At 44.0% G+C, this 21,291-nt stretch overlaps 2 protein-coding genes across 8 annotated transcripts in view; one reads left to right on the forward strand and one right to left on the reverse strand.

Annotated features, from left to right (window-relative positions):
* Positions 1-21,291, reverse strand: part of LOC101956983 (cytochrome P450 2G1) — a 146,536-nt gene that overhangs the window by 101,956 nt on the left and 23,289 nt on the right. The gene's annotated exons all lie outside the window — the stretch shown is intronic.
* On the forward strand, positions 3,001-10,841 carry LOC101966838 (cytochrome P450 2A3). 2 transcript variants are annotated; one of them, XM_078032025.1, is made up of 9 exons: positions 3,001-3,219; positions 3,496-3,658; positions 4,508-4,657; positions 4,862-5,022; positions 6,207-6,383; positions 7,354-7,495; positions 7,965-8,152; positions 8,729-8,870; positions 9,003-9,165. In XM_078032025.1, exons 1-9 carry the CDS (start codon positions 3,043-3,045, stop codon positions 9,053-9,055), a joined length of 1,353 nt encoding a protein of 450 aa, XP_077888151.1. In that variant the 5' UTR covers positions 3,001-3,042; the 3' UTR covers positions 9,056-9,165. The 2 variants fall into 2 exon arrangements, with proteins under 2 accessions (XP_077888151.1, XP_005336507.2); XM_005336450.4 differs by lacking the exon at positions 9,003-9,165 and adding an exon at positions 9,404-10,841 and having other exon boundaries at positions 3,002-3,219.

The raw sequence follows: 21,291 nt of genomic DNA on the forward strand, positions 1-21,291 counted from the left end.
AATCTAGTCCCCAAACAGGAATAATCTAGATAAAGACAAGAAGAGAACATGCTATACATAGTAGAGAGACCCAGAAAACTTGCATTCTTTCACAATTGCTTTCTTTTCTAGAAGACTCTAGAAGGTGTAGTACAGACCTTTCTTCTTCTGAAATACTGGTGTCCATCAACTGTCCACGATACTTTGTGAAAGACTATGAAAACAGAATAATGTCAAATTTGAAAAAAATGCTTAAAATTTACAATCCCAGTATTTTTTGAGCTAAGATTATTTGGTTTATATTTCATGAAGTGAAGGATCATTTAGTAAATGCCAACAGGCAGGTGGAAATCTATAAACCAAAAAACAGAAAGTAAGAGCTCTGACTGACCACATAAGTTTCAGAAAATGCAGGTACCTTTTCAAGGTAACAAAATAAAGAAGGCATAAAGTTAGTATCCAAATGATATCTTTAGACTTTCTCATAACCTTATTTTTACCCATAAAACCAGAACAAGATCCATTATGCAGAATGGGAAACTGAGGCCTAGCAAGAGGAAGGGACATTCCTGGGTTCACAAGTAAGCCTGTCCCAAAACTCTCCATGTGACAACAGACACTGGTCCCTCACTTCATGTTTCAGAGACATCAGCAAGGACAAACACATCACCTCTGCTTCCCCAGTACTTCTCCCATTCTCAGCCTATGCAACCACTTGTGAGTGGCTTACTGGAGACTGTCTGAATCCAGAGCCCTTCCTAATGCCACTTTCACGGAGTATCAAATTGTTCAAACATCATCCTCCTTTCTATTCAAGAAGGAAAAAAGACAGAACCCAGGTGCAGGCTAGTGATCAGTATTATGAGGTTTGATATCTGCCAAGCTTTGGTTAATATTCTTCCCCACCTTTTCCACCTCCAAGCTCAACAAACAACTCCCCTCTCTATGCTTTTTCCTCTGACCCTTGTCCCTCCCCATTGGTCTCAGAGAACCAGAGCCAAGAATACTTTGTGCAAGACAATAGTACTGAAAGTGCTGAACTCACCCATTTCCACTTGTTCAAAGTTAGAAGCTCCCGGGCAGCTCATAACCAGGAAGGTCCACTATCAGACCCTATCAAGTGTCAACCTAGGGCAACTCCCAGGGTAAAACTGAGGTCAATCTCAGGCCCCCAAATGACCAATCTCATAGTCAACCTAATGCTTATGTCAGTACATGCTGGTTCCAACCTCAGAGCTACAGGGTGCCATCTTACATTTTCCTGAATGCAATCTCAATGGCTGCCTGAACCAGCTTTATAATCATCTTGGCACTAAAGGTGCATATGATAATAACTTCAGTGACAACTTCTTTTCCAACCTAGTATATACTAGGGAGAAACCTAGTGCCACCCTAATGCCTTCCCTCAATGGGCCCACCTTATGCAGATATCAGTATAATCAGTATAATCCCACTGTTCACTGATGGTGCCAATATCAAAATGCACATGCTACTAAATTTGGTCCCCATGTGGCCACCAGGGTGGGCTAATCCAGGTAATAAAGGGAGAAGGGAAAACCACTAAAATCCAAGCTCCCTCCCTTATTACCTCAGTGAGGTTGATAATGAACCAATCCATCATCACAAAGATTGGGAAAAAAAAAACTCACACACACACAGACTTAGTCTTCCGGGAAAACCAAAACCTCAACAAAGGAAAACTGTCCTTTCTTTTAAACCAGAATTTCAAGGGAAGGACAGTAGGGCCACTCATCCTTTCTCTGCTCATACCCTCAGCATCCTAGAATCCACCTCTATTCACCACACTGAAGTTTACCAAAACCTCTCTGGCTACAGTACCCTCTGTCTGCTAATAACAGTCCATGAGAAGCCAGGAACCATCCCTAAAGGACACTTAACACAACCTCAGGTACTACTTTTTCTGCCCAAGTGTTCCCTTTCCACTGGTGGGACACCAATTCCCAGAAAGGGGAAACGGAAGGCAGAGTAGGACAAAAGGCATAAGGCCATTTGCCTAAGGGCTTCTCATGGATGTAGGCCCTGCTCACCTTCTCAGCTCTGTCTTCAGTACACACATGTAAAAAGGGAAACATTACTAATAATGATAACAGTAATAGAAATTATTGAATAAAACTATTAAGTTTCTGTAAGTATCTGGGTAGGAATCCAGCGGGTATTTTCATTAAACAGAACCCATGGAACATCAGAGTTTCCCACCATATTCTTCGTGGTTATTACTATTTCTCAAGGCCTGGCCAGAGTCCCTCTGTAACTGTAACTCCGAGTTACTCTTCTACAGCTCTATGAAAAGTTCCACTGATAATGTGACTCTGATATTCTACCCCTTTCCCAGCAGCAGATGGGCTTGAAACTGGAGATTGGAGGACCTCAATTCTGCCCATCCTGGCCTCACCTCGAGGTTCCATGAAGAGGCTGGGCATCAAGAGCACAGGAATAAAGCCAGTGGGTCAAGACCTGGGCTCAGGCGCTCACTACAGTTTCCTGCTGGGCTTTGCACATAGGACCTCTATGTCCACAGCTCTAGGTCTCTTTCACTCCAAATTCTCAAATCTATAACCCTGGAATCTCCATTCCTGAGTTCCTGAAGCTATGTCCCTCCTCATTGAAGGACCCCAAATCCACAGCCACACATTCTATCTCATTCCAATGAAATCTAGGACTTTGAATTTTATCACAGACTCCAAAATCTATATCAGGCCCTTTCTCAATCTGGAAATCCAAATACAAATCTCAGGTACTCAACCACATAAATATTCCAATGGAGCAGAATTCTCACGTCCATAAATCCACACTCTTTAGGCACCTCTTCAAGTGCTACAATTCAGCCTGGAGTCCCGCTGACTATGAGTCTTCCCTTAATTCCCCCTCCTCCTTCCTGGCCATGGGTGTTGCAACATAGGCAGGATGCATGTTGGGAGATAGCATTAGGAACTAAAATGAAGCAATTATATAAACAAGTGCAAAGGTCACCCTTTTATCTCTGGGAGTATAAAGGCAAATCATCGCAGCCATCAACACCTGCCTATCATCCTCATTGCCACCATGCTGGCCTCAGAGATCCTTCTGGTGGCTTTGCTGGCCTGCCTGAGCATGATGGTATTCAAGTTGGTCTCACAGAGGAGTCTACAGCGGAAGCTGCCTCCAGGACCCACTCCTCTGCCCTTCATCGGGAACTACCTGCAGCTGGACACAAACCAGATGTACAACTGCCTCATGAAGGTGCCACCAGCCAGGGAAATGAGTAGAATGACATGGGCATGGGACCTCCCAGTTTTTCTTGGGCTTTGTGTCAGAGGATTGACCGTGATGAGTCAGAGTCTTAGAAGGGGGGTTATTTAAAGGTTCAGCAACCAGTTCCTAGCCAGAAAAGACTAGATCTTAGGATTTCACCTAGACTATCAGAACTTGGGAGAAACACATCCCAGACTCTGATTTCTGGGTCCTAGACAAATTCAGGTCATGACTCTTGTAACCATTCCCACCTACCCTGATCAGATGAGCAAACACTATGGCCCTGTGTTCAAGATCCACCTGGGGACTCGCCGGGTCGTGGTGTTGTGTGGATACGATGCAGTAAAGGAGGCACTGGTGGATCAGGCTGAGGAGTTCAGTGGGCGAGGCCAGCAGGCCACCTTTGACCACCTCTTCAAAGGTTATGGTAAGTGGGACAGCACAGAGGGGAAAGTGGCCAAGTAAACTTGGTGGCCTCAGTTCCCTCCTTTACTTGCCAGCCCCTCAAGGCTATGGGAAGCCCTTTGCTGATCTTCTCTCTGCATCTTTATCCATCACTGCCTCTCCTATGTGGGACTATGGGCTGTTCTAAACTTTCTGGGTCCTAATGTCTCGTCCCCCTCTCTGTCCTGCTCTCCCTAATCTCTCTCTCTATCTCTGGCTCTGCCTCCTCCCTCAGTGTCTTCTTTCCTGCATTGATCCCTCCTTAGAACCTTGTGAGAGTCCCCCATTGGAGTCCTGCTCCTCGGACTTTATCTGATCCTTTGTCACCCTCAGCTTCTGTGCTTCCCCGGGACTCTTTTTCAATCCCTCTGTTTCTTTCTTCTCCCTCTATCAGAACCTCACACCATGTCTTTCAAAGTCCCTATGCCTCCATCTCCATGCAGCAATCTTTCCTTTCTCCTGACACTTGCGCGTTTTTCCTCCTATTTTTCATCCTTCTGCAGTTCAGCTTTATATCCACCTCCAGGTCTTGACTCTCTCCTCTCTCCTTCCTCTGACACTGTCCCTTCTCTCTCTCTTTCCTTGCCTCCATTAGACTGTCCCTGTATCTCCCTTTCTCCGGATACATCTGTCTTTCCTCCCCCTGACTATCTTCTTCAGAAAGTCTTCTTCCAACTTGGAAGTACCTGGCACTGCTCTGAGTTTGTAAATCTTAACGCTGTCCCATGCTTGCTGTAGATTCAACTTGGTTCCACTGCCTTCCTCTCAGGAGCTCCTCAGGGATTGGTCATGGTTCCTCCAGCCTCTCTCCTCCCTCTGTTCACTTCCGCAGGTGTGGCATTTGGCAATGGAGAGCGTGGGAAACAACTCAGGCGCTTCTCCATCACCACACTGCGGGACTTTGGTGTGGGCAAGCGGGGTATTGAGGAACGCATCCAGGAGGAGGCGGGCTTCCTCATCGAGGCCCTGCGAGGCACACATGGTGAGCAAGAGGCCGAGAGTGATTGGGAAGGAGAAAGAAAACACCCAATGCAAAAGACCTGTGGGTTGTGCTTTGGAATGGTGATAACATGTGGGAGTTAGTGCATTGCTGCAGTGCCCTACTTGAATCCTCAGACTGGCATCTCACCACCCAGTTGACTCTCTCCCAATCCCACTCTCTCCCTTACCCTGCCCCATCTCACAGGTGCCTTCATTGATATCACCTTCTACTTGAGCAAAACAGTTGCCAACATTATTAGTTCCATTGTCTTTGGAGATCGATTCGACTATGAGGACAAAGAGTTACTGTCACTGCTGCAGATGATGGGGCGAATCAACAGATTTGCAGCTTCTTCCACGGGGCAGGTGACCTATTCCAGTTTTGCCCTACCAGGCCCCTACTAAAATCTCCCACACCTGGCAAAAAGGTTCCCCAAATCCCCATATTTTTCCACACAAGGCCCCTCTAAACCAGGCCACACTCCTGGGCAACTGCACAGTGGCACAAGAGCCCAGGACTCATGTCCAATACCTAGTCTCCAAGGTCACCTGGATATCTCAGCAGATACCCCACAACACCATCTGCAGGCAAGATAAATGCCTCCACTCAGCTTTCAGCTGAGCAGGTGTTCCCACCCAACGTACCTAAACATCTAACAGTTGATCTCTGTCTATTGCTTCTAAATTCTTCACACCTGAAGAAGTGACCACCTCAGCCACCTTCCAAATACTTGAACACCACACCTGGTACTGCAAAGTGCAGGATGCCAAAATCATTTGACCTCTGCACATCTGCCCCAAACCCAGCCTACTGGAATATCTAGATTAGTGTTCCCAACACAAGCCACTTAAATACATTAACTACCTGGCACCTCAATCAAGACGAACACAAAAATATCTACTCAGGTTGTTCCCAAAACACCTAATAAGTGTTCTGCAAATCAGCCCACTCACACACCCTACTGAGGTATCCCCTAGGAAGCCCCAAGTGCACCTAAACACATAAACAGATCTCCCTCCCACTCTGTACCTGAACTACAGCCACACTTCAATGCCTGAACACCATTACACAACCCCCACATGAAATCCAATAAATATCTAGAAAACTGACCATAACTTAGTCTACCTGATTATATAAACACCTACACAGGCAGTTCCCTGTTGTACTCCACCTGAACAGCTCAACATCCTGAATTCCCCCACTCCCAAATCACATGACCATCTTGACACCTACAGGTGTGTAACAAACCGTCTTCACCTGAATGGGTGAAATTGCATGGAAGCCCACATCCACCTCACCTAAATTCTTTTTTTGGGGGGAGGGGGGAGGGTACCAGGGAATAAATTCTTAGAGTCCTTCACATTTAACCGACATATAAAATTATGTACATGCTTCCATTCCACCTCACTAAGCACATAAGCACACAGACAGATGCCCTGAGCCCACTATCTTCATGCGCTAAGACACGTCCCACTCTCATTGGGTTCGGCCCACTGAGAGCTCTCAATCCATCTCTCTTCCCGCCTTGTATCTCTCTTCCCCTCTCCAGCTCTTTGACATATTCCACTCAGTGATGAAGTACCTGCCAGGACCACAGCAACACGTCTTTAAAGACATGCAGGGACTTGAGGACTTCATAGCCAAGAAGGTGGAGCAGAACCAGCGCACTCTGGACCCCAACTCCCCGCGGGACTTCATCGACTCCTTTCTCATCCGCATGAAGGAGGTGCAGTCAGCAGCCAGGGTGGGGAGGTCCACAGTCAAACAGAGGCCAATCAGGCTGGGGAGAGGGGGAGAACAGAAACCTACTCACATTACCCCCCATCATACTAATCCTTAAAATTCAGACCACAACTAATCATCACTGTTTCATCTACTGAGCCCTGACTGAAGCCAAGATGAGGGCAAAGACAAAACAAAGAGCAGCGAGCTCTACAACACGCCGTGTGCCTGGAACCACCTCAGTGCTTGACATTGTCCACATACTTAGCACCCATATGCTTTCTTAAACAAGGTCCTATTATGACCCTAAGGTTGTAAATGACTGCACAAGTGGCTTGTCTGTGATCCCTAGCTCAAATCCACGTCTCTCTGATTCTAAGGCTGGAGCAGCTAAGCACCAGACTCTCTAAATGTTCCTACCCCCATCATCAGGTACACCTGTATGAACAGGTGACCTGGCTTTACTGTATGACATTGGAGGACTGTCACTCCCATTTTGATGTCAGACTCCCATCGATGCAGAAAGGAGATGAGCCTTTATGCAGTCTTAAATTCAAAGAGTCAGAGAGGGGATTCCTCCAAAGAAACTACACCATGTCTAGGAAAGAAGTAGGATGATCTGGCTTAAAATTCTGTGTCTGCTTCAGAAAATATATCTCTGTCTCTGACCACCCTGTCTTGACATCCCTGCCCATCCTCCTCACAGTCTATCCCTCTTTCTAAATATTTCTGCAATTTAAATAAGTGAAAGCCAAGCTGAAAACAGATTGTCAGCCAGGCAAATAGCACCAAAAGAGCATGTCAGGCAGAACCAGCAGCCTGGGAAGAGGCCTGGGAACTGCAGAACCTGCAGATCTAGGTCCCCTCTTCCCACCTCGCGGTCTGGACCTAACAGAGGCAGATCTAAGGAGAAAACCCAGACAGCCCCCAAGGGCATGATAAATGGACTCAGCATGAAGCCTCTCACCCTGCAGGAAAGGAATAACCCCAACACGGAGTTCTACATGAAGAATCTAATAATGACAACACTGGGCCTCTTCTTTGCTGGATCTGAGACTGTCAGTTCAACCTTACGCTTTGGCTTCCTGCTACTCCTGAAGCACCCAGATGTTGTGGGTAAAGTTGGGATGCACAGGGAAATGGGGACCCACGTACCTTTCCAACACCTCTGAGCCCAACACAATGACCCCACTTCTCCCAGGTCCAAGGAACCTCAGACTCAACCTGCTATGCAATAGCTATATAGGGTGCTATTAAGCTGACAGAAATGAACAGAGTCTCACTTCCTCTGAAAATACTAAAAGTGTCTGAACCATTGGGTAAATGGCTCCTCTGCTGAGCATACAAGTGCCAGATTCCAACCTCCAGGGTCTCCTGGACTCCTCCCTTTGCTTCCCCTATGATTCTAGAATTAACAAGTTAACAGGGCTATTGGCCAAAATTTTCATATGACCAACATCTGTTTTCAATTGTCCACATGCATGTCATACATAGATATGTGCCATGTATCCAGATTTACATATTAGGACTATCATCCTACTCTGAGGCCCCTGGATAGCTAAACATATTCTCTCTTCTCTCCCAGCCAAAGTCCATGAGGAGATTGACCGGGTGATTGGCAGGAACCGACAGCCCAAGTTTGAGGATCGTACCAACATGCCCTACACAGAGGCTGTGATCCATGAGATCCAAAGATTTGCAAATTTTGCCCCCATGGGTGTGGCTCGCAAGGTCACCAAGGACACCATATTTCGAGACTTCCTCCTCCCAAAGGTGCTGCTCTGCCCAGCCTAATGGGACCTGCAACTCACTCCCTGGGGCCCCAGAACTCCCCTTCTATTGAAAGCTTTCCATTCTCTGTCCCCATCACAAAGAATTCCTCAACCACCTTCTACCTTCAGTCTTCCCACCCAGGGTCTCCTGCTTCCAGTGACTCCCATAGACTTAATGCCTCCAGAGATTCACTACAGTCCCCCAATTTTTTGTCTGAGGGCACATGAATCTCCTAGTACCCCCAACCTCCTTCCTTGAGAGACACAGGCTGAGTATGCCCCAACCACCTTCTCTGGGACATAGGCCCAGAATCTCCCACTCAGCCCATCTCAGTGAATATAAGCCACTAAGTCCCCCAAATTTCCCAAACCAGGAGACACAGAGTACACCTTCCCTGAAGGTCCTGACTCAGAGACATCAACCTCATGTCCCCCAAAGCTCCTGCCACAGAACCCCAACTCCCTCACCTCCACTTCCCTTCACCCCCGCACTCTGATTCCCCTACTTATGTTTCTGTGCCCTCAGTGCTCTCATCCCTGAACCCTCTGATAAAGTCCCCTTCCTCTCCCTGCCAAGGACACTGAAGTGTTCCCTATGCTGGGCTCCCTGCTCAATGACCCCAAGTTCTTCTCCACACCTGACGACTTCAACCCCCAGCACTTCCTGGATGACAAGGGACAGCTGAAGAAGATTGATGCTGACGTGCCCTTTTCCATGGGTAAGAGACCAGGGGCTCACACCCGCGTAGGCTCCCTCATCCCAGCTCCTCTCCCAGTGCAGCCTAGGGTCTTCCTCCAGCTGGGAAGTCCCTCTTTGAACTACCCTCTAGTCAGACAGTTGTACTCCCCAGAACTCCCCAGCACCAAGGATCTGCGCCAAGACCAGAAGGAAGAGATCATCTAGCCCCTTTATGAGATGGGGAAAATAAAGACTCAGAGTAAGTCAGAGTACTTTCCAGGAACACACAAGAAAATCTTCAGACTCTTGGAAATAAAATGACAGCATAGCAGCCATATTTGAGGATGTAACTGGGGGAAGGGGCACTTAAACTTCCCAGTGCTGTAATCCGGCATGGATCATCTCACCTTACGCACCAGAGAAACCGAGGCTCAGAGAAGATTCGAGCCCTTTCTGAAAGTCTCTGGGGCCACTGTACTGCTACTCCACTGTACTGCTACGCAGGGATCTGGTACTGGGGTGAGGCTGCAGAGAGTTGGCTTCACCTCAGCCCCTCCCTCCTCTCCTCTTCAGGAAAGCGGTACTGCTTGGGAGAAGGCCTGGCTAGAATGGAGCTCTTTCTCTTCCTCACCACCATCTTGCAGAACTTCTGCTTCAAGTCCCCGAAAGCACCCCAAGACTTAGATGTGTCGGCTAAGTCCTTGGGCTTTACCAGGATCCTACCAAATTACACCATAGCCTTCCTGCCCCGCTGAGTCTGTGCTTTGCAGGGGCTTGGGGGGAGGGGAGGAGCCAGGGGCAGGGCTAAGAAAACTGGTGAGAAAGCCCAGGAAAGAAGAGGTCAGATGGACAGGAGGAGAAGGAAAGGCACAGATTATTCACCTTGATCAAGTTAGATCCTTAAAAGCTGGGATGCGCTGTGGACAACACCAATAATAGTAACAGCTATGATTGAGCAAGAATTCTGTCAGCTGTGCTAAAAACATCACATCCTCTCCCCATGCATGTTCTTTCCCATTTTACAGGTGACACAACTGAGGCTTAGGAAGTTAGAGGTACTCACTCAGGTGAGTCTCATAGAACATACATTTCCAGCAAGTACTTGAACACAGATCTATGCCAGAAATCCTTTGGCAGACTCTAAAATGTCACCTCTTCCCCCAATAAAATCACAGCAAGAACATAGTACATTATCACACAGGCAGAACAGACTTTTCTGGGGGTTTTCAGAGCCCTGGCAGGCAGCTAATCTGGCTTCACCACACACTTGCCCACGCTTGCTCACTGTGCACACAAAGGGCATCAAAGTTCTTGCCCTCCATCAGGTAAAGCTATCGTGTCTGACTCAGATAGTTTAGAGAAAGTTTCTCTAAACTATCTGAGACAGACACGATGGGACATGTTAATAAGTCAGTGTCAAGAGTCAACAATAAAGCTCTTAATTATCTGTGTGAGGGAGAAAAAACACTTTCAGAGAGGGCTTAGAGGACACTGAATCAGAATGTAGCCATGAGTATGTGTGCGTTCATGCACAGGCCACGTGAAAGAGTGTGACTGAATGCTCTTCTCAGGGTAAGCATGAACATGTATTCTGCCATGAGTTTCTGAAGGTGGGTCTCTTTCTGACTGATTGGAACCCACTTTAAGACTCAGCTAAGAGCTTCACAATTTCCAGCCTGCTTTCAAATGAGTTAGTGCCAATCCCCTTAGAAGTGAGATCCTTCAGGTTGTCTTCTATCATAGAACATACATGTCCAGCAAGTACTTGAACACAGATCTATCTAAGTGGAAGCCTCTTAGAGAGGAAAAGGGGGAAGAGAGTGGGATCTCATGAAAAGAGAAGGAGGCCAGTAGAGAAGAGACCAGGCAAGGGTGGGAAGGGATGGAAAGGAGAGGTCTGGGGAACTGAATTGAACAAATTATATGATTGTATTGTGTATATGAACAAATATGTAACAATGAATTCTAATATTATGTATAATTTTAATGCACCAATAAAAAGAAAAAAGAATAGAGGAAGAGATCAAGGGGAGAAAGGAAGGAAGGGAAAAGGAAGTACTGGAGAATGAAATGGAACATATTATGTGCACGTACAAATATGTCACAATGACCCCCCACTACTGTGTATAATTAAAATACGCCAGAAAAAAATATGAAGAAAGTGAGATTCTTGAGGATCATACAATCTGAACAGATGTACACAACAGCCTGGGAATTCTGTTTCTTAAACTAAAAGCTACATACACCTGTAGCTGACCCACACACACAGAAACAGTAAATTCACCCTATTTTGGGCCCATGATTGAGATCAAGTGAAGGGAACCCTATAAGTTTCGTAAAAGGCTATGAAATTCATATTTATCAATTTCTGTTATCTGTGTCTTGCAACTTGGGTACCACAAATGGACTGCTTCCTGCTCTCTGAGATGGGGATGAGGATGAACCCTTAGAGTCACACTCTTTATTGTCACCTACATGTTAACAAGTCATTGTCAAAAGTCAAAGAATATCCATCCACGTGCATGTCCCCTTTCCCAAAACTTCCACTCAGGCAGTCTTAGAACTGTGTGGTAACTGAACTGTCATAGCCTAAAACTTCTGAATCTAGAATTCAGAATTTTGGAACCTCAGTTTCTCAGAAATTTAGATTCAGAATCTTTAGATCACTGGTTCTTCAAGCTCCTGGTGATCATAATTTTTATGAGCACCCGCCTTGCACACATCTTTGGGAAACATATTCCAAGCACCTCTGTAGTAGCACACTTCAGTCCTCCCTGCTGAATATTCTTCTGAGAAAGAGTCAAGGGAGGCAGGAGGAACTGGAGCTAGCTGGCTCCTGCCAATGAGACACACCTCCAGGAAACAGAGAGTGGCTGGCAAGTTTTTGTGTTGTGAGGAAGAAGGAAAGGAACAACTCCCAGAATCCTCAAACTTCCACCTGGAATAAGAAAGCAGGAGTCATCAAGGCATTACCAGGGGTACTGAGAGAGGTCACATTCTAGTCACCAGCACCCAGTTCACAGTGTCCAAACAGGACACTCTCAGCTCTGGCGCTATGGAAGGGCCAACCCCCCAACTGTGCTAGGATTGAGATGGAAACAGAAACCCTGGATTCTGGTCCAGGGTTTGGGGCCAACTTCATGGGTCTTCTTGAGCTTTTCTGTGGCCTTACTTCTCATTTGCATTCTTCCTCACAAGAGTGGAGGGAAGGTTGAAACAGTGCTGGGCAGTTCTAAAATCTCAATGGCTGCAAGAATATGAGAGTGGGGGAGAGGGTCTGAACACTGGGGGCTGGGACTTGAACATGTTTTTTAAGGGAACAAATTTCAACCCATAACTCCATTTATGCATGAACACATTCAACCTGTAAACCAGCCTATATGGTGAGTTTTTCATGAACCCACATTAAAAATGAGCCCACTAACTAAGAATGTTTAAGAAATCTGCCCAAAGTCACACTGCTACAACATGACAAAGGACAGATGTGGATGCAGGACAGTTCTAGTTTGCCTCTTGAACTTTCAGAGATGAATCAGATGGTGAGATTCACTGGGGTAGAACTCTGGGGGAGAGACAAATTTTTTAAATATTTTTTAGACATCAATGAATATTTTATTTACTTATATGAGGTGCTGAGACTCCAACCCAGTGCCTCACACATGCTAGGCAAGCACTCTACCACTGAGCCACAACCCCAGCCCCAGGAGGGGCAATTGTAAGGAGAAAGGTTCCTGAGGAAAAATGAGAGAAGGATGGGAACTTAGCTTCACATTGTCCCTGACCCAAACTCATAATGTGTCACTTGTGGCAGCATCCACGACTCATCCAAATCCATGGGAAAGTGAGAGTCTTTCCAAGAAAATGATACAGAAATGACTGAACATGTGAAAAAAAAATAATCTAGATCCAGACCTTAAAATTTCAGAAAACTGCCTCTAAATGTATCACAGAACTAACTGCAAAATGTAAAACTATAAAGTTCCTTGGAAATCCAGGTGACTTTAGTTTGGTGAAAAGTGCAACACATGAAAAAAAATCAATAAATTGAGTTTAATTAAAATTTAAATCTTCTGCCCTGTGAAATACACTGTCAAATGAGTTAAAATAGAACTACACACTATAAGAAAATATTTGCAAGTACATTTCTAAAGTAGGACTTGTATCAGAGACACACAAACTCCTCAAACACAACATTAAGTAATCAAAGCACACAACTACAAACGGATAAAAATGGGCAAAACAGAGTTTAAGAAGAGATTCAAGATGTGCAGCTTTCACCTGCTTCTTAATGAAGTGGAAGTTTTAAAAACAGTAGTGTAGCTATTTATTGAAGTGGGTGACCAGAGGAGAATGCTGGAACTCAATTGTGAACTGGCAGAGACTTGGAGAAACCCTGTCACTCTGGATTGTGGGATGGAGGCTGAAACAGAGCACCCCAGCACTGGTGTCATGGTGGTATGGCACAGTGAAGAGAAGGACCCTCCTCAGCCGAGTTAGAGCAGACACAGGGAGAATCCCAGTGAGCCCCAGAAGCACAGGATTTGGCATCCTGAGGAAGATAACCTAAACAGTTCCTAGACCTGAAAAATTAACTGGCTCTAGGGAAGTTCTCTAAACTTCCAGCAAATTCTTATGGTGCTGCAATAGAGAGCTTTTTTTTTTTTTGTACAGACATTATACAAATTGTTTTTGATCATTTTCATTCCTCATTAACTTCCTTTACCTTCCCCTCCTCCCTTTCTCAGATCCCTTTCTTCTACCCTACAGGTTTTCCTTCGGTTCTCATATGGTCCCTTCCCTACCACCACCACTTTTTTTGCCTTCTAACTTTCACATATGAGAGAAAACAGATGAACAGAAAACAGATGGCTTTTTAAGTTTAGCTTATTTCACTTAACATGATGTTCTAATCCTTCCATTTTCCTGCAAATGACATAAATCTCCTAATTTTAGTGTCTCTTGCAATTAGGGGAGATTGAGAATTTCCCAAGGCATCAAAGCTCTATTTTGATAGTTTTTCCCTCAATTTTTCTCCTTCTGTTCACTTTATACTCTAAGTAACAAGAAGAAACTTTTCTATCATACACCTCCAGATTATTCCAGCCTCTATCCATGGTCCAGTTCCAATATCACCAACATTTTCAGTAGTAGTTTTCTTGTAGTTATTATAACATATTAGCTCAAACTTGGTAGCTTAAAACAACGAATGTGCATCCTCTTTTGGTGAACAAAAGACCAAAGTCAGTTTAGCCTGAGGGAAAATTATCAAGATTCAAAGCTACATTCTCTCTGGAAAGTCCAAGGGGAAACCTGTCTCTTGCCTTTCCAGGTTCTGGTGGCTTCTGATGTTGCCTAGCTTGTGGCTACATCATTCCATGTCTGCCTCTGTGGCCACAGTGCATTCTCCTTTGCTGTCTGAGGTCAAATCTCCCTCTGCCTCTTTCTTGCCAAGGTTCTTGTGATTACATATAGAGTCCTCAAATAATCCAGTATGATATCCCATCCTATTATCCTTAACTTTATCTGTGAAGAACCATTTACCACACATGGTAATATCCATAGGTCCTAGATTAAGAGTTGGAGATTTATGGGGCCTTTATTTAGTCCATCACAGAATTCTTCGATACAATGCCAAAAGTATCATTTACAAAATAAAAACTGACAGATTGGAATTCTTCAAAATTAAAGGCATTTCCTCTTCATGGAACACTATGCAGAGAATAAAAAGATAAACCACAGGCTTGGAGGAAATATTTAAAACTCACATGGAAATCAAAGGATTAGCATTTAAAAATATATAAAGAACTCTCAAAACACAACCCAATTTTAAAGTGAGCTAAAGATGGATACCTATTTCATTAAAGTATATAGAGCAATGACAAAAAAGCACATAAATCAATGTCAGGCATCTTACCTGTTAAATGTTCTAAGCCCCAGTGAGACATACTACATACCATTTTAGGGGTACAAGGGAGATACTAGGCCACTGAGCCACATCCCCAGTCCTATTTTGTATTTTATTTAGAGACAGGGTCTCTCTAAATTGTTAGTACTGAGGCTTAGCACTTAGTTGCTGAGTCTGGCTTTGAACTCACGATCCTCCTGTCTCAGCCTCCCGAGCCTCTGGGATTATAGGCATCTGCAACCCTGCCCAGCTTCCTACATACTTATTAAAATAGCTGGAATAAAAATTATTGAAGTACCTAGAGAAAATTTACAGCAACCAGAGCTCTCAGATCTTAGTGAAAGAAATGCAAAAGGACACAACTGTTCTAGAAAACAATTTGCCAGTTTCTTAAAGAGTTAAATATACAATAGCCAGAGAGCTCCCAATTCCACTTCTGGGTATTTATCCTTAAAAACTGAAAACTTATGTTCACACAAAATCCGGTACACAAATGCTTATAGAAACTTTATTCTTAATCTCCAGAAACTGGAAATGATCCAAATGTTCTTCACAGATGAATGGATAAGCAAACTATGGCACATACACACAACGAAACTACCCAGGAATAAAAAGAACTATTGGCACACGTTAGAACATGGATGACTCTCAAAGGAATCACTCTGGATGAAAGAGCTCAGTCTTAAAAGATTCCATACTTTGTAAACATTTATATAACATTCCAAAAAATGCAAAAATATTAAAGCAGAGAACAGATCCTTGGATGGCAGGAGTTCAGAGTCTGGGAGAATCTCAATACAAAGCAAGAAATACAAGTTAATTCTCTGAGGTGTTCCAGTTGTTCAGAAGTGGTGGGGTACTTATGCATTTATAAAACATCAAAGAATTCTCTATGGTTAAAATGATAAATTTTATTATCTGTTTTTTAATCACAATTTTAAATGTTTTAATTATTATAAAATAGTGTTTTTGAAAAGTAAATGGAATTTTTTAAGTGAACCAAATTGATGACTTATAAAAAATTCCTACATAAAGATGACCTAAAAATGTCCTGCTAGCTTGAGGTAGCTCTGATCAGTCATGTGGCATTTGACAATTCTATAATCCATAAAGTCTTGTCCAAGAAACCTCATGAAATCAACTGTCCCAGAAGACAGAAGCAGAAATGGCACCGCATCTACCAAGTTCTTCCCGAGTCTCTTATCCAACTTATTGCTCAAAACTTTTTCTCTATTCCTGGGTACAAGGAGGTCCTAGGGGGAGGGAAAAAACCCTGTCCCTTGAGAACTTCCTCTCCAAGATTACAGAGATTCTGTCCCTGTAGCCCCTCCATATGGCATTCTGTCACAGGGTCATGATTTGGTACGGTACACTGTTAGTTCATTCAGCTCTGAGGTCATTTTTCTGAGCAACTGAACCTCTAGAATGGAAGCAGAATTGGGAGCACAATCCGACAAGAGAAATAGAGTACATGAAAGTAACTCAGAAAATACGAGAAGTAGGCCACAGACAGGAGGAGGCTCTTTGCAGGTCCTCTTTAATCAGCACTGCCAGCTGCTCACAGGTCTTATCAGGTCCCTGTCCTCTTATAACAGTACCCAAGAGGATGCTGGAGCAGGAGGTCCTGGGTTCAACCCAGCCAAGGCATTGCTGTGGGTATTATGCTGAGTTATGATAGTCTGTTTGGGATGTATGCCTGTCTTCAGGCAGAAAGTGCAGGTACAGATGGAGACAAGAAGAAAGGAGAGTGCAGTAGAGAGTAGCTAGACCAGAAAACTCAGATTCTAGATCCATTTCACAACTCCCTTCTTTTCTCTGAGTCTGAGCTCAAGAAGATGGGGTAAGGAAGTTTCATCTGCAATGTCAAACCCCTCAACTGGTGATGTCTGCCAGGCTATTTTGTGAAAGAGACTTGGAACTGTGAAGAGTGCCACAAGTAGCTATGTCTTCCATGGGTAACAGAAGTGCTGCAAATTTGCCACCCGAATGCTTTCTTAGCTATTATATGGTTTGTTATTCACAAAGTGAATAATCATTTTCTAAATGCCAATAGAGCCCAGGCAGTTGGAAATTGATAGATCAAAACACAAACACAAATCCCAGACCTCATGGAGATTAAATTCAGTGAGGGAGCTGGGGCTGTGGCTCAGTGGTAAAGCACTCGCCTAGTACGTGAGAGGCCCTGGGTTCAATCCTCAGCACCACATAAAAATAAATAAATAAAATAAAGGTATTGTGCCCACCTACAACTAATAAATAAATAAAAATTCTAGTGAATTAAAGAGCTTATGTTCCAGGGCTGGGGCTGGGCCTGGGGCTCAGTGGTAGAACACTTGCCTCGTACACATGAGGCACTAAGTTCAATCCTCAGCACTACATAAAAATAAATAAATACACAAATTGAAGATTTAAAAAAAAAAGAGCTTATGATCCTAACGTTTCATGATTCTAAATCAGAATACATCTAAGAGTAAACATTTCCACGACTCTCAGCCTGTTACCCACAGAAACAGTGATTCTGTGAATATACTATTTGGGGATCTCTAACTCTCTCATTCACATCATCTATAACACAGGAGCTCAGGAACCATGAGGAAGAGAGCGACAACCTGCCCCTAGAGCTGTCATCCTGGGTCCTTAACCTGCTCAGCCATTTGGTGGCCAGGGGAATTCCCTGATATACAGATGATGAACTGTGGCAATGTGAGAAAGCTGAGGAAACTTCTTACCTAAACACTGCCCTAGTCCACACGCCAACCTTGAGACACCTGTTGAACAACCACAGATGCACCAACCAGGATCACATGGGGAAAGTAAAAAAGACCCAGAAAGGTGGAAAGATGAAATAAGATGGAAAATACAAAGACAGAGAGGAGAAGAGGACAGGAGGGAGGAAAGAGAGAGATCTTTTCCTTATCCTCTCCTTGTCTCCGTGGGTCTGCAGTCTGTGAGTCTCTGTCTCCATCTCTATTTCTACCTCTCTATAGAAGTCACTCACTGTTTAGCTATTTCTGTCTCTACCTCTCAGTTTCTCTGGCTCTTCCCTTCTCTCATGCCCTCTTTGTTTCCATTACTCTCCACCTAATTTTTTCTTCTTCCTCTCTCTCTCCCTCCCTCTCTCTCTCTCCCTCCCTCCCTCTCTCTCTCTCCCTCCCTCCCTCTCTCTCTCTCTCCCTCCCTCCCTCCATCTGCTTTATTTTCCTCTCCTCTTCCCTTCCCCATTTTTCCCTTTCTCTCCCATGTTTGATTCTTCCTGTCTCTATTCCTTTCTTGGTCTTCTCCTTGCCTCATCTTATCCCATTTCTAAGGTCTAGGGAAGACATGACCCAGGTGGAAATGAAAAATGCAGCATGTCCCTTCCCAGATACAAGTCCTCCCACTTTTCTTCTCAGTTGTTGCCTAAAACATTCTTCACCAGGACATTTCAACGCAGTCATCTAACTCCTGCCCCTGGCTGTTCTCTGTCTATGCCTGACCTCAGCTCAAGGAGCAAGGACAGACAGACTGCTCCCATACCTAGGCCCTTACCACTCCTGGGAAACATGCTACAGCTTCTCTCCCGAAATACACTGATCTTCACAGAGGTGTATGTCCCCTCAACTTGGGAGGTAGGGGATAAAAATGACAAACATGAGCTCTATCCTTCTGCCCACAGGCAGAAGGCTAGTGGTTATCTTCAGTGTGTACCAAGCTGTGAAGGAGGTCCTTATGGTGTGTGGTAAGAACCTCAGTGTCTGCAGCGGCTGCCTCTTATTTTTCAAGGAAAGTGACAAGCTTGCCCCTTTATTCTCCACTGCTGAAAATTCCTTCCCCATTATGATTGCACAACATAGTCCTCCAGTTCTTGATGTCCCATGCAGTCCTTGACCCACTATATATGGCAGGGAAACTGCACAATCCAGGACATGGGATGAAGCTGTCCAAACGTCACCAGCCCTAAACACCATCACCACCTTAAATTGCGCTTTTGTTCAGTCCCAATTTCCATTTCAAGCCCAATCCTATTCTCAAACCAATTTTTATTTTAACATCAATATTACACCCAAATTCCACCTCAATTAACAAGTCAATTAATCAGTACTGAACCTTACTGTCCACCTCAACCCCTACCTGTTACCCATTGTAAATTTCCATAACCAAGCTAATGCTACTACCATTGGTTAAATAAATTTATGATTTCTCTCCAATTCCAACGCCTATCTCTTCTATCCCAAACACTTTCCAATTTGGCCAGTCCCCAACTAGTTTCCATACAGCCTACAAATCAATCACCAAATTTAACCTATCATGTAACAACCTAACATCAACCCAAACCCAACACTAATATATCAAAGTCATCCCAAACCCCATTCTCATTTTGAAAAAGTAAAATTCTGGAAGAATGAAAATCAGCTTGGATTCAAAAAGGAAAAAAAAAAAAAGAGTCCTGTCGTTAATCAGGCTGCAAATAGAGATGCAGATAAAGCTAGCTACAAAGTTAACAGAATGTGTTTTTCCTTCCAAAGTCATGTGGCAATTATAAACACTATAGGAATACCCTATATGACTGAATATGATTTCTCACTAATGACTCCCCCAAACTGCTTTTTTGCACCCAGGTAGTATAGGTAACACCCAATTGTTAAATCACCATATTTCATGGCTCACAACTCAATCCCTAGTTAGTCCCCACTTCTTAGTTCCTCTTTGGAAAGACCAGCCAATCTAGAATTTATCCCTACATATCTTTAGGCCCTCCTTTGAATTCTTTAGCAGGAACCTAAATCTTACACAAGGCACTTTTCTCATTCCACTTGTTGACTGCTGCCCCACAGTGCCTCTGTATTGCACTCTACCATGTATCAAATAAATTAATCTGACTTTATAATTTATGATTTCGTCCCTTGTAATGAATAGGCTTTAATATTCTATTCTACCCATCCCCATTATGTTATCAACTCCATTCACCCAAATACATTCCCTTTATCAACTGCATACTTGATCTAACCTCATACTCAATCTAATCTCATTAGATAACAATATAACTTATCAATCCTTTATCAATTCCATTGGTAAACTCCAAACATGTCCATCTTGAACCATAACTCCAGGGCTCACTGAAAAGTCAATGGCTTGTCCTATTTCAACTCAGAAAAGTCAATTATCACTGGGATTTTCAAACTCTTTAAAATCTTTATTCAAAATATATGAGCAGCACCATCTCTAGCAGTCAGAGAAATGCAAATCAAAACCACCCTAAGATACCATCTCAATCCAGTAAGATTGGCAGCCATTATGAAGTCAAACAACAACAAGTGCTGGCAAGGACGTGGGGAAAAGGGTACTCTTGTACATTGCTGGTGGGACTGAAAACTAGTGCGGCCAATTTGGAAAGCAGTATGGAGATTCCTGGGAAAGCTGGGAATGGAACCACCATTTGACCCAGCTATTGCCCTTCTCGGACTATTCCCTGAAGACCTTAAAAGAGCTTACTACAGGGATACTGCCACATCGATGTTCATAGCGGCACAATTCACAATTGCTAGACTGTGGAACCAACCCAGATGCCCTTCAATAGATGAATGGATAAAAAAAATGTGGCATTTATACACCATGGAATATTACGCAGCACTAAAAAATGACAAAATTATGGATTTTGCAGGGAAATGGATGGCACTAGAGCAGATTATGCTTAGTGAAGCTAGCCAATCCCTAAAAAACAAATACCAAATGTCTTCTTTGATATAATGAGAACAACCAAGAACAGAGCAGGGAGGAAGAGCAGGAAGAAAAGATCAACATTAAACAGATATACTAGGTGGGAGGGAAAGGGAGAGAAAAGGGAAATTGCATGGTAATGGAGGGAGACCCTCATTGTTATACAAAATCACACATAAGAGGTTGCGAGGGGAATGGGTAAATAAACGAGAGAAATGAAATACAGTAGATGGGGTAGAGAGAGAAGATAGGAGGGGAGGGGAGGGGGGATAGTAGAGGATAGGAAAGGTAGCAGAATACAACTGTTACTAATAGGGCATTATGTAAAAATGTGGATGTGTAACAGATGTGATTCTGCAATCTGTATTTGGGGTAAAAATGGGAGTTCATAACCAACTTGAATCTAATGTATGAAACATGATATGTCAAGAGCTTTGTAATGTTTTGAACATCCAATAAAAAAAATATATATGAGCAGGCTCGGTGGTACATGCCTGTAATTCCAGCAGCTCTGGAGGCTGAAGCAGGAGGATCTCGAGTTCAAAGACAGCTTTAGCAATGGCAAGGTACTAAGCAACTCAGTGAGACTGTGTTTCTAAATAAATACTAAATAGGGCTGGGGATGTGGCTCAGTGGTTGAGTGCCCCTGAGTTCAATCCCCAGTACCCAAAATAAATAAATAAACATATAAATATATATGATGAAGTTTAATATGAGACTGAGAAAACAAGCCTGGCTGAACATGTCGTGACCTGGAGAACTACATCTGAGGCTTCCCTTTTCAACCCTGTATAGTCTCATGGGGACGCCCTGCCCCTACCATGAGATGAGTTCCAGATGTTCCCAAGACTTAAAATCA

This window comes from Ictidomys tridecemlineatus, chromosome 15 (genome assembly GCF_052094955.1).
Source record: "Ictidomys tridecemlineatus isolate mIctTri1 chromosome 15, mIctTri1.hap1, whole genome shotgun sequence".
Taxonomy (NCBI): Eukaryota; Metazoa; Chordata; class Mammalia; order Rodentia; family Sciuridae; genus Ictidomys; species Ictidomys tridecemlineatus.